Source organism: Athene noctua, chromosome 20 (genome assembly GCF_965140245.1).
Source record: "Athene noctua chromosome 20, bAthNoc1.hap1.1, whole genome shotgun sequence".
Lineage (NCBI taxonomy): Eukaryota > Metazoa > Chordata > Aves > Strigiformes > Strigidae > Athene > Athene noctua.
In genome coordinates, this window is record NC_134056.1 from 7269547 (window position 1) to 7283517 (window position 13971).

At 46.5% G+C, this 13971-nt stretch overlaps 1 protein-coding gene across 3 annotated transcripts in view; it reads right to left on the reverse strand.

Annotated features, from left to right (window-relative positions):
- The window catches only part of LOC141968743 (uncharacterized), a 162154-nt gene that overhangs the window by 5767 nt on the left and 142416 nt on the right, over positions 1-13971 (reverse strand). For 2 of the 3 annotated variants that reach the window (XM_074923809.1, XM_074923808.1), the window contains 12 exons: positions 12499-12555; positions 12287-12340; positions 11264-11317; positions 9776-9829; positions 8162-8215; positions 7978-8085; positions 7477-7584; positions 5887-5994; positions 3587-3640; positions 2923-2985; positions 2408-2461; positions 1642-1677 (listed from right to left, as the gene is read on the reverse strand). In XM_074923809.1, coding sequence (XP_074779910.1) covers positions 1642-1677; positions 2408-2461; positions 2923-2985; positions 3587-3640; positions 5887-5994; positions 7477-7584; positions 7978-8085; positions 8162-8215; positions 9776-9829; positions 11264-11317; positions 12287-12340; positions 12499-12555 — 804 coding nt within the window. The remainder of the gene's footprint in view (positions 1-1641; positions 1678-2407; positions 2462-2922; positions 2986-3586; positions 3641-5886; positions 5995-7476; positions 7585-7977; positions 8086-8161; positions 8216-9775; positions 9830-11263; positions 11318-12286; positions 12341-12498; positions 12556-13971) is intronic. The other variant, XM_074923810.1, reaches the window with a different exon arrangement.

The following is a 13971-nucleotide window of genomic DNA, read 5'->3' on the forward strand; positions in this document are numbered from 1 at the left end:
GCTGCCAACCTCAGAGGGGTTATTGCAGCACAGGATGCTGAGGGCCCCGACACCAGCAAATGCTCTCTCTGGGGCTCAGGTCCCCAGCAGCACGCTGTCCTCTGCTGTGGCCATGGAAGTGGAAAACGATGAGCAAGAAGAAACAGGCAGCACCCTGGCTGGTTAGAAACGCGCACCGGGATTGTTGGTATTTGTGGGCATTTGCTTATTAGAGGTCTTGTTTGAAGAAGGCATGAAACAGCCTTTTTTGCACCAGCCACACAGCTGTGTTTGCTGGGCTCCGACGCCTGGACCAAGCCCTTGTGTGCGGGAACAACAACTGGTTGCTAAAGGAAGCAAACCAGAGAGCGGGGGGGGGGGGGGCATTTATGAGTAAAAAGGAGGAAGAATAACGTATCCAGCGTGCCCCACACACCCCCTCTATGGTGAGAACACCACGGAGGTGCTGTAAGGGACTGTCAGCTGTTTTGTCTCGGCATTGCTGTTGCACTGTTACCATCTCCTGAGCCGCAGGGCGGTGTAAAACTGTTGGAGACAGTGTAAACTGTCTGTTTTGACACCATGGTCTAAACTGAGCCCCAGCATTCCATTGCTGTGAAGAAGTATGCCCTGAAATATCCCTGAAAAAAACCCTACAGTGTCTGCCCGAAGCTGGAGCAGCTACATCTTCTGTAACATCTCCCAAGCTGTGCTTGTGTGCGGGACCGGGGGAAAAAGCGGGGACAAGGGGGACGTGCGGAGGGTAAAGGCGTTGCTGGCTGCTCCCCAGCCTGGCATGACCACCTGGTCAGGTGTGCGTGGAGGAACACAGGGCAGAGAGTGTGATCACGAGCTCCGTGGAAATGGGCGGACTGACTGTGGGGACTGGGATGGTAAAAGGACTGTGTGCTCTTCTCTCGAGGGATCCCCCATCACCTGCACAGAGATCGAACCAACGGAACGCCGCTGGATTCGTGGTGGTGGTAGCTGAGATTGCTGCGTCGCTTGCTTAGCTGTTCTGACCTTTTCTGCTTCCCTCTGTCCTATCGCTATTACCTCTTTTTATGGGAATAAAGTTTGAAGGGTTGTGCAGCATTTGAACCTTGTTTGTGTCTTAATCTTCTCTTGGGATTGTATCGAAACTTCCCCTGACATTGGATCTGGACAACTGTGAGAAGGTGTAAAAGTCCATTAGAGCACCCACAAGAAGGGGACAGGAGGAAGAGCAGAAGGCAAGAACGTGCCCTGGCACTGCTCCCCCAGCTGTGGGGCTGCACCTGGGACGATCGATGCTGCTCAGACGGGTCCCGTGCCCCTGGCCGGGGCAGCCTGTGGCTTTTTGAGTTGCCATTCACTGCGATTTGTTCCTGGAGATGCCACGATCATAGCTAACACGGTACAGTGTTCGCTTTCGCTGTGTAATTGGGTTAAGTAAATGGCAATTTTAACAGCAGAGTGGGCATATATGTGCCTGTGGACGTGTGTGCACATACGTGTGCACACACATGTATAGATGGGCACGTCTTGCCCTCGTGGGAGCCTGATGCCACCACACTGAGCCAGTGCCAAGCAGGTGCAGCGGGGCCCAGAGTGGCTCTCAGCTGCTCAGAGGAGGGATCTCTTAATGCCAGGATGCACCCAGGGGTGCGGACCAGCACTTACCATTTCTCCGCGGCTGCCTTTGTCTCCCTTGGGCCCCTGTTAAAGCACACGAGGCGGCTGTCAGTGACTGTTAGCAAGTGGCACTGGCAGGATGTGCTGCCACACAGAAGCTCCTTGCAAGGACCCAAGTGCATCTCTAAACAAATCAGCTCAAGTTGCCATATTGGCCCACCCATCCCAAGGCAAAATAAAGCCATTACTGGAAGTTTTGGCAATGCCTGAGTTCATCTTACTGGTTTTCACCTCTGCCAGTAGCAGCCTCTGTACCGAACTCTGCATAACTTCATGCTCATGGTTTTATGAAGCACTGACCTGAACTTTAGTCTGTGTTCAGTGCCTTTAGCATCTTGGGGCAGGCAGGGATTTTCAACACTTCCCAGAATCAAGCTGTTCCCAGTTTAATATATTTATAATTTTTTTTTGTGTGTGTATTTTTTTGCCCCCCTCAGGCCAAGTTCTTTGGAATATCTGGCAGCTTGCTTTTGAATAACTGCAATAACATTCTTATCTTCTAGTCTGAGCCAATCTATCGAAAAATTTGCACTTCAGTAAATTACTCCTCACTTTTAAGCTAATAATCTCCCTGCAACTATATATGCAGCTAGAGACTAAACCTGCACTTCTCTCAAGCTGCTAATCTCAAAGACCATTTTGTTTCCCTCATTACAGCAGGATTTGGGATTTACTCATGCTGGCCTCAAGCATCTTGGATCTCAAACATTATGCTCTTCTATGAAATACAGACAGAAAAATCGCAGATACTTACTGGGCTTCCTGTGGGACCTTGGATGCCAAGTGGACCAATAATTCCTTCTTTTCCCTAGAAAATAAAAGATATGCATGAACAACCACGTGGGAACTGACGGTCGCTTTTACCATGGCGGGCTCAGTAAAGACACTGAATTTCTTTGCTGCTTTTCAGCGACATGATCATGGTATTTGCTGTAGCTGAAATAAAACTATAAAACAAGCCCTCACAGTACAGTTGTCACAACCCATGTAAAACCTCAGAAATTCCAGAAATAGAAAGATTTCAGTGTAGCTGGAATAATCAGTGCAGTGGTCATAGCAGCATGACCATCTCCAAGGCAGGAGAGACCTGTGCACGCACGGTTACCTACAGATGTGTGCTGGTGGCTCAGAGGTGGTACCATGACACTGGCTTGTTTGCCTGGCACATGGTGAAGAGGGCACTGTGCTCCTTATAGCATCCTCACAGAAATAGAGGATGGAGGAAAGAAGAAAATCGTCCCAAACCAAACAAACTGAAAAACCACTCACCATGAGACCAGGTGGCCCACGTGGTCCCTGAATGCCTTTGAAACCAAGGTCTCCTGGGGGGCCCTGCAAGCAAAAATGAGATGCCAGGTCCCTTTAATAGACATATCCCATCTTTATGCCCTTGCTTACAGCTCTGCTGCAAGGACAGAGTTGCTGCCTCTTGTATATGGGAATGGGAAGGTCCAATTTTTTAACAATTCTTTTCCCGCTCCTGTTTTGCTACTTTCTACAGAAAACATACTGGTACCCCTTCACCAGGAAAAATGATATGCTGATAAAATGAGTCTAAATTTCAACTCAAGCTGTCAACATTAGGAATGCATATTGGTGTCTCAGGTACAGAATGATGACTGATGCTGGAAATACATGTGTCTGAAAGATATTCAGGTGGGGAAAACAGCTCTGGGGTCTATAGGACAGCCCTTTTCCCATTACAGTCTATCCATCTTAACAGGAATATGCTCCAGCAAAGAATATGTAAACACACACTAGTTTAACAACGTAACCTTATGAAGGTACATAAACTAAAGAAAGTTGAAATCATGATTCAGTTTCAAAAGTTTCTGCAGAGCTGCCAGTAAGGTCTTTGCAACAAGTATTGCATTGTCTGTCCCCAGCAAAGAGAGAGAGTAGAAAGCCAACTGGTCACAAGACAGCCTCTTACCTTTGGCCCAAACATGCCCGCAATCCCTGGAAATCCTGCCTCGCCAAAGTCTCCCTGCAAATAACAGCCAAGACAAATACAAGAATAAAGAGCAACAGTAAGTTCACATTGAACGGCTGGTCACTCAAAGACACGCCAAGAGTTCAGCAGCTTCGGAGAAAGAGAAATCCTTTAGTATTCTTCAGTCTAAGTGGGACTGATGAGAAAGAAGTATGAAAGAAATCTGAAGGAATTACACAAACATCAGGCTAGAAGCAACTCCAGAAGATCTTTTAGACTTGTAGATGACTTAGATCTCATAGACTAAGCCTTTTTGCCCCCAGAATGAGAGGCATACCTACACTATTTTTAGCAGATGCTTGTCTAGCTTGGATCACAGTCAGCAGAAGCAGGATGGAGAGCATCTACTCTGAGACTGATCTTGGAAGTTCATGATGAAAAAAACAGTCTCAAAGCCTTTTAAAACAAGCTCTTCTTTTATTTTTAAATCTAGCTGGACTGACCTACTAAAAGATAATTTCAAACTATGCTCATTCAAGCTTTCAAAAAAGTGCATGTTCCTACAACATAACCTCCCACTCAAACCCAGGAAAACCATACATACCCCCTCATTCTTTTCCTATTCAACCCTGCAGGGATTTTTGCTCAATTTCTTAAGAAAAATAATAATAAAATATTTGGAAGGTCATCAAGATTGGATTAGCACATAGCATGCTCTCTGAGAATAAAAAAACCACACTGGGTAGCATGTCCTTATATAAACACCCTCATTTCACCACGTTTGAGATGTATGTCCTTTGATATTTCGGGACTTCTCAGATGTCAAAATGCAAAATGATTCAACGTTAAAAAAAACGGGTCAGAAACATACACCAGATGATTCATCTACAGTCTTAGGAACATTAGAGATGGAAAAGGCTTGTTTGGACTCTCGGCAGGACTATGTGACCCATGCTGGATTTTACTTTATGGGATGTTTTACAGTGTCTTGTTCAGCCCAGTTGTAAATGACTCAAGTGATGGGGTTTCCACCATCTCTATTACAAGGCTATTCCAGAGTCAGTCTAGAGACCTCACTGTTAGGAAGTTTTTCCTGCCACAACAGTGAGAGACTGCTTGGCAATAAAGGGCTTGGTTGGACTCGCTGGAGTGTAAGAAACTTTCCAAGGATACAAATTGATTTAACTGCCCATTTATGGATCCTGGAAAGGAAAACTGCTACTAACAGAGAACTAAGGTCTTTCCTGTGTTAAGAGAACCAACCAAACCCTCTTTCTAGAGGAATTTTGGGCAAAAGTAAATGGGTAGCCAGAAGGGTTTAAATGCCATGGAGTCATCTCAGCTAAGGGGACCTGACCACTAGCTATGCAGCAAGGTAGGCAATGGCAATGTTGGGCAAATGAACCTGCCACTTGTGGACACAAGAGGAAAAATGATATTGTTATTATGTTGTTGGCTACTATCTTTCAGCTTGAATACTGCCATCACAGGGTTTTATATAAAACATCAAACAAGTATATTTTAATTGAGGTAGTTGGGGTTCATCTTGTCGCTTGTTTTGTATTTGTCCTAATCTCTTTTTTCCTCATCTTTACATCTGTGGCCTAACTAGACCCCTCTGATGGTGGTCCTAATCTAAATAGTTTAAGTATTCTCAATATAGCCTGATAAAGCATGACACATCAGTGCTAAACTGGGCAATCCCACAAGTACAATAAATAAAAGCAGTAAGGATTAGGAGCCTGCCTTGGAGACAGGTGTGGGAATTTAACTGCTGCTTTGACCGAGGGCTCTTGGTGTTTCTCCCACAGTGCGCTCTGAACTCGCAGCTCCAAACAGCACTGATGATGGCAGGTCCTGCACCTCCTGCACGTCCCAGCAGAGCTACAAACCCTTCTTTGCACCTTTCGGATGGCTTGGGGTGCACAGTTCACCCCCTAACACTCCATGTAGCACTCTCACAACACTCTCATCGAGGACACTGCTGAGGGGTGTGTGAGATGCTCTGCAGCCTGGCTGCCAGCACACAGAGGCACGAGGATGTCGTGAACGGTCACGCTGCCCTGGGCAACACGGGCGTGGATTCGATGTCTCGGTGCACAAGTGAGCAGGGAAGAGCGGGGAAGTGTGTGTGTTGGAGATCTGTGCCGATGCTCCTGCACTCATGCACAACCTGGTTATGGGTTTCCCTGTACAAGACCCTCCCAGGGTTCACCCTGCTATCCCAGCCTGCGGATCTGCACCCTCTTCTGCAGGAGACGGCTTGGAGTCAGGTCTGACCAGCTCCATTCATCACTAACCGGCTGTCCTTTGGGTCCCGGGTCGCCAGGGCTCCCTGGAAGGCCCGTTCCTCCTGATGATCCTCTCTTCCCCGTTTGGCCAGTCTGTCCAGGCAATCCTCTTTCACCCTAAAAATAACAGAATTCAAGTAATTCCGAAGGACAGGAGCTAAATATAACAACCCTCAGTCGAAACAGCCATAGATGGAAAGCTGGAAAAGTGGCTCATTGGGATAAGGAATGTGGTTTCATCGGGAGATGCCTCAGGTCTGCTAAGGCAGCTTGCTGCAGGATGCACAGAGTGAGACCAGCGATGGGCATGGCTGCGTCCCCTCCTGAGCTTCACGCAGGGCAGGAGCTTCAGCAGAGCTCTACTGCCTGCACTGGGGACAGCAAGGGGGTGAAATGTCTTCTCTTTGCACTTCCATACATTGTCTGTCCTGCCCTGCGGTTTCTCATCATCTCTTCCCCCCAGCAGGCTAGCAATTGATGATTAATACATCTAAAATGTTGACAATGTGCCAAGACTTCAGCTGGAGACTTCAATCCAGAGGCTGAAAAGCCATCACCAACTCCAGCTCCACCAACTTTTCCCCAGCACCAACTACACAACTTAAGGACAAGAGAGGGGCTTCTGAGACCCAGCACCACACTTTGCTCCCCATCTCTTCCCCTTGCCAAGAGCCAGGAGCAGCACAAGCCCCAGTTACTCAATCTGGGGCAGACTGGGAGAGAGGAGCAAAGGCGGCAAGAGCCTAGGATGGTTGAGCAGCTGGAAAAGGAGCAACAAATTTCCCCGGAGCCAGGGTATGAGTCTGTCATGATGACACAAGGGTCTTTCAGTCATTTCTTGCAACAGCCTGTTATTCTACCCAAGGCAGCTGGAGGGCAGCAAGTGACAGTTTAAGAGTGATGTGTTATGGGAGGCATAATTTAAATCAGACCTGATAGCTGCTCCAAACCCAGCTGGAGTCTTCCTATTTACTAAAACCGGCTGAATTGCTGTTGGTCCAGTTAAGATCCTGGGGCCAGCCTGGACCACAGCAAGGACCAGGAAGAAACCCCAAGGTCACTAAAGCAGCTTGTCCCTGCTTCCACCCAGAGCAATGTCCAAGCTGATACTTGTTCCAGCTGTTCCAATCCAGTAAATACATGCTAAAAAACAAGCAGCACAGATTTCCCTTCAGTACTTCAGGCCTCGCAGAGCAGCAGCTAGAGGACACCCGAATTTCCCATGGAGTCATTTATCCTGGACATCCTACAAGCAGGCTGTAGCAGTTCCTTTGCACCTTCTCCAAGGCCATGTTTCTTTAGCCAGGTTTCTAATGAAAGCAAGCTAAAGTGTTCATGGTGTGAGTATGTGTATCTGTAAGCTCCTGAGCTTTGATGAAGGAGGAAAGGTCTCTGGGACATTCAGCTGCTGTGAACGTCATGAAAATGGGTGGATGGATGGATGGATGGATGGATAAGGAGAAAGGTCTACTGAGCCTGTAGCTAAGTGGAAGATGGCAGCAGGAGTTAGGACCTTATTAGACCTTGGACAATCCAATCTCTAGAGACAGGCTCCGACTGGATTGCTCATAGTAGTATCTTAGGGATTCAGAAACTCACCTTGAATCCTGGTGGTCCCTGTGCCCCAGGGAGTCCTGGTATGCCAGGGTTCCCTCTTTTGCCTGACATGCCTGTCACACCTTCTTCCCCATCATCACCCTGCTCTCCCTAGAAAAGAAACCCAGAAGAGGTTATGAAACAAGATGCTCTTTCCACGACTGCACAGCTTCTGGGGGGACAGGGGAGTCGTGTGATTCTGCCCTCAGCAAGCACCATGCTCTGGGCATGGGTGGGTTTGCAGAGATGTATACAGAAGTCTGTGCATGCAAGTATCTACCAGGCTAGAAACACTGGTTTATTTACAGACTGGGACATGCAAAGGCAGCTGCTGCCTCTATGTGCATGTGAGATATGATGAGGAGCACACCATTCACTCTGGGTACATGTACACTGGAGTATCTATAGCTGGACTACACCCATTTCTCTGGTGCCGACTTTTAGTTTTCCAGCTCCTAAGTTGCATTTGCTATTAATGCTCTAAAGCGACAATTGCAAACTCACCAGCACCCCAGGCACGCCATCCTTCCCAGGCACTCCGTCCACTCCAGGGGCACCCTCTTGACCCTGCCTTCCCACCACTCCTCGAGGACCTGGTAGCCCAAGGATGCCCTAAAATCAAAGAGGTGTCAGTGATGGGAGTCCCTGAACAGCATTTTCTGGGGCAGAAAACTGGATTTTTACCTACCGGTGAGCCTCTGCTCCCTGAATTGCCCCGTGCTCCTTGTTTTCCTTTTTGACCCTGCAAGTAAAACAAGAAAGACATCTAAAATTGCAGCACCTCTAGCACAACTCCACTTTGGAGCCTGACTTCAGGGTGTGCTTTTGGATAATGGTTGGAAAGAGTTTTATAAAAAGGAGATTTATAAAGTCAGTTGCTCCAACACTGGGGAATGAACTGCTATTTGGTTTTATTACAAGTGATTCTTCGTACGTCTTGAGAGTTCTAGGGCAGGAATGAATAGCTAGAAGGCAAGGACCTACATTTTTCCTAATACAGAGCAGATGAGGACAAATAAAGCAGGATGAACTCGAGGGAGGACTCAGTGCACTGGCAAACATTAGAACAAGATGCTTAAAACCTGCGTCCTCTGTCAGTTCATTGACAGCACAGTGCCGAATCAAGGGCCCAGCAAGTCTTCTGCAGGGCGTTCAGTAAAAGCTTTTCTCTGCAAGGTAGCTCCTTCTAGTTTGGAAAGTTAATGTAAACGAAAAGTGTATCTTGTGCCTAAAATTTGCAATGTTTCTTTGTGAACAAAGATGTAAAAGAAATACTCCTGAGGTTTATTAGCTGTAAAAAGGATTAATTTCTGCAGAATGAATGGAAAACTCAGCCTCATCACCTTCACTAGGGCTCTCTTAGTGAGGTCATGTACTAAAGCACTGTTAAATTGAAGCACTCCATTTTCTGTGCATTGTTTCTCCATCTGCAGAGGACCAGGCAGGCCAGCTACATGAAAGAAATACTCCTGGGGGTGCTTTTTCTGCTATTCATTAGACCCAAAGGCAGTTCCAGATTGTCCATCGATGGGTAGAGTTCATTTATCTTATCACCCAGTACGCTTTTTGCCAAGAACACCTACTGTAGGTTAAACTATCTTCTGGCACTACCCCAGCAGGGTCAGATTAAAAATCCTGACATCTGCCAAAAGGGAGCAGGAATTTGCTGAGTATTGAGGTCACATTCTTATGTTTTAGCAAATAAAGTCCCTGATCTGTGAGAATAATTAGCAAGCTGTCATTATAGCCAGATGTAGAGGTAGGAGTAGGTATGAGGTATCCCAATGAACCCTGAAGGACCCATGTGTGCTGTGTTTTCTTGCTCAATAAGGGCAAGAAGTTAGAGGGACTCTTCCAAGAAACATAAGAACTGCATGGATAAATGGACTCCAAATCTGGAAGGTTTCAAGCCAGAAAAATTTACAGTTCAAGTGAAAGAGAGAGACACTTGCCCGGCTCAAACCTCCGTAGGGACAGACAAGCCAGCTGTGGCTGGAGGCACCACAAATGGGGTTATGAGAAAGAGACACAACCCATGGCAATGACTAAAGACCTGCCCAAGATTCACCCATCATGCTGGAGCTGTAATTGTCTTGATCTTCTCCAGCTTCACAAAGCCAATGAACTGTTGGGCTTAGACACTTAAATACATGTTTACAGCCCTCCCACTAGGCTCTCCAGAGTCTTTCAAGGCATAGACCATAGGCCAAATCACACATGCTGGGGAAAAACACGAGAGTCGTCTTAATTAGACATTTTCTTTAAACTTGGGACACTATAAATCCACCCTGCCGAAACCTACCACATCACCTTTGGATCCCTTTGCTCCTGGCTGGCCTGGTGGTCCAGGATCCCCCTACAAAACATAAGCAAGAAAAATCTGCTTGAAATTCTCTTCTGGCAGTATGTTGCATGAAGTACAAAGAACAGCAGTTTTTGTGCCCTAACAACACAGACCGTATGGAAACAATTCAGGGGAACAGTCTGTGCTCAGACAGGCCTCCTGGGGAAAAAGGAGCAAGGAACTGTCTCCAGAGAGCATTTAACAGGGTGTCAATTGGAGAAGAAGCAATGCTACCCCCTCACTTGGGTGGTGTTTGTATTCATGGAAATCATTCACTAAATTCCAGATGGCGCCTGGAAAACAGTGCTGAGGAGTGGGCAGGAAGGAGCCTGTTTTGAGAAAGGTACTGCAGGAGCTACGTGCAGAACGAGTAGTTTATACAGTGACTACATCTTTAGTGTGGGTGCTACCTCTCTTTTGCATGCTGCAGACCTCTCCTTGGTTTTGCCTGGATGGCAGATATTAGAGAACTACCTATGGAGGAGTAAAGTGGAAAGGATACTTCACTACTCTCTTACTGGTCTCCTCCCCATCACACACGTCTCCATCTTCTGACCATCCAGGGGGTTTTTTTGGTGTGTATTTGTGTCAGGGGCAATTTCTGGACTAATATCAAAGAAATGGTAAGGACATACCTGCAGAGCTCTCCTCCTTCAGCTTGTTTCTGAGCCACGTGTGTCTAATGGCTCTTTACTAAAGACAATGCAAAGCTCCTGCTTCCATCTGAAACACCGACATCTGAGGGCCTACCACTCCTCACAATAAGCTACATCCACTGGGGAGTGTGGCAGCTCTACCCATTTCTAGGCTGTAGGACAGAGCACTAAGATTTTACCCCAAAATAGAATCTGTTCTTCTTCCCAGCAGCTTTATAAAGAATGAAAATTGATTCAACTTGATTTTCCAATACAAACTACATTTAATGTGGCGCTGCACTCACAGTTGCAATAGTCACATATACAAATTAGATGCTGCCGTATATAGCAAGGGAATAAAAAGTCCTTCCCTTAAATTTGGATTTAATTTAGTCTCATAAATGCACTGGTTTGAGAGGAAACACCATGCAGGCAGAATAATATGGTCTCGCCTCACATGGGACCAGCTCTCAGCATCCAAATGCATCATTTCCCAGCAGACCTTTCCACTGTCATTGTTGACTCCCACTGCCCATCTCCTAAGATTTCTAGTCCCTCTTGGATTGTTCTGAAAAGACAGTTTTGGAGACAGACTTCTGGGAATTCCCCCTGTTTTGTCACCCATTTATTAGTCTCAACATGTGACTCAAAGTGCCCATTCTACAGGCCTGGCTTATGGAAAGGCACACGTCGCGTTTCACAGCTCACCACACGCTCCTTCCTGCAGCCCTTCCCACATTCCTTCCTTTTTGCATCTGTTTTTCACATGCATGTGACATTGGGTAGCTTACAATAAAGCAGCATCTCTTACAGGTAAGCCTTGCTGTCCAGGTTTTCCTCTTTCTCCATCAAGCCCTTCCTGACCCTTAAATAAAAAACAGAGAGGGAACAGGTGTTTGTTCTTGGGTACTTTTGTGTCAATGGGAAATAAAAATAGATGTAACACGCTGTATGGGGAAGGAGAAGATACACATATCTGCATTCTGCTAACACAGAAATGTTGAAGCTTGTGGGTAGTGTACATGCTCCCATGGACATGCTTTGGGGAGAAACAGCCAAGAGGAATTGCTAATCATCATATAACCATGAAAGAAAGCTTTCCATTGCATCCCTAAATACACACAGCACTAACGTGAACAGTTGGAGACTGTTCTTCACTGCTGTGCTACAAAATAAAGCAGCAGCACTGCTACCATGGTGAATTTAAACTCTGCTGTACATTACTGGAATGGGTCACTCTGACCAGCTGCTTTTGGATGGAGGTACGATTTAGTTCACAGATCAACACTAATCAGCTGGAGAAGTTCTGCAAAGAGGGTGTCAGGAGTACAGGGGAAGAATTCATAACCCTGGTTTTGCTTTTGCAAGAAATCCTGCTAAGATTTTGGAAGCTTCCAAACCTCCAAGTTAACAGAGATCTTCCCATGAGAGAGTCTCCAACCATGGGCACATCAGTCTTGAATTTTGTGCAGCACTGACAGGATCTCTCCGGTACATATCTTCCCCAGGGTATTTCCTTGATAATCACAAAGACCTCTGAGGAGATGGTCCTGCTCATTCTCTCAGTCTAGTGTGCTCAGGCATGCACAGGGCACTGTGAGATGCTGACCTGCAGGACCTACATTTGCCTTCAGCAACATTTTTACCACTTTATGTAAAGATATCTGAATCATTCCTTGTTTGAAACAGCCATGTACAGCGGTTGACAAGGGACAGCAGTGGGTTATGAATCGTGACTACTGGGCAAAGGGTTGACCTTCTGTGGGCTGATGCAGATTGGAAGCACTTCCCCAAGACAAACATTTCTGGATCATGTATTTGCAATAAGACTCACAGGATAACCAGGGTCTCCAGGCTCCCCTCGATCACCTCTGTCACCAACAGGGCCCTACAACAACACAATAAAGACTTAAGGTGGATGTAAACAATCTGCCACGCACAATATCTCGATGGCTTGTACATGTTTTACAAGTAGGGAAACAACCCAACTAATTCACCTGCAAAAATCAAGCCAGGATTGATTAGAGAAGGAATTTAACATCTTACTCTGTCTCCAGGTGGTCCCTGTGGGCCTTCTACCTTCCCGTCATCACCTTGCTCTCCCTGTGAATAAAAATACTAGTATTAATATAGACAGCAGATTATATGGCAGATGCTTTTGTACAGACCCAATCCAGTCCTCCCATATCATGGGCTCCTTAAGTCAAAGCCTCTGTTGAATTTACTAACTTTTCATCCAAAGAAAGTCTAAACATTTTTTTTTGTTTGTTTTGTTTCACAACCTGGAGTACACTGACTCTTCACACTGCTTTCCTGGTGTCTTTGGTGGTTGTTTCTGCCTGGTCTAACCATCTTCCCTAAGGAACCACGTGCAAAGGGTTATTTTCAATTCCTAAAACTAAGCAAGAAGCATTTAATTATGACAATATGGGAAATAGTTCTCTGCCTCTGAACTTTTTTGCTGACAGTTAAACCAAACGCTTTAATCAAGCATTTCCCCACCCTCATTGAGCATTGCCTGGGCTGTCACGGGAATAAGGGTGGTCTGGATGGGCTCCCTGGTGTGTGCCACCATTGTGGGCTTGTCTTACAACTGATGAGGTGAGAGGGTCAGCCCCTTACACACTGGCTGCATGTGCAGCTCCACTTGTTGATGGGATGCTCCCCCAGCAAGAGCTCAGAGCTCATGGTTTGGTTGGTAGATACCATCATCTGGATTATTTATAACTGAGGTCTCTCCAAAATACCCAGAGGGATCCTCAAGACTTAACACAGACACTATCTTTTTTTAATTCTGTTGTATAAGTCACTCAGGGTCATGATGTCCCATTTTCTCTGGAGTCTAGCTCAGAGACGGCTGTTTCTTTGCTCCCCATAGAAAACAGCTACATTCCAGATCCTCCAGTTTTTGGCTACTTCATATCCCTGAGTCTCTGGCACTCTGGCTCTTCAGAATGAACATGTCTCAGAGCTCCTTTGATGTGCAGCTACTGGAGAGAGGAGGTCTTGGGCGGGTTCTGGCACACTGCAGCTCCTGTGTTTGGAGTGCTTGGGGTGCTCCTACAGCCTTGAACATCCAAATCTCCGTACCTGTGCAGAGCCAAGTTTTCCACAGACTTCTGCCATCCTCAGTGGTTATATCAGCCCTTTCTGGTGTATTTATGACCGTCTTTGACTTTCTCTCTGGGCTCTTCCCATCTTCTGTTTGCAGCTGTTGATAGTAAAGGTTCTCGGGCAGTTTCTCTGTGATTTTGCCTCTGGGAGAAGGCATGTGGGGTGCTTTGCTTGTATGGGATGCTTGGTAATGACCCACCTGGAGCAGTGAATAACCCTCAGTGAAAAAACTCAGATAGTGGAGCAAACAGCTTCTTTTCTGTAGGAACTGGATCACATCTTGGAATCAGGGCTGTGTCACTGCTGAGAGACATGCTGACCCACACTGACTTCTCTCAGGCTGAGCACCAGTACTGACATTTACCGCTTGGCAGAATGAGGCTCAAGATTTGACAAAATCTCTTG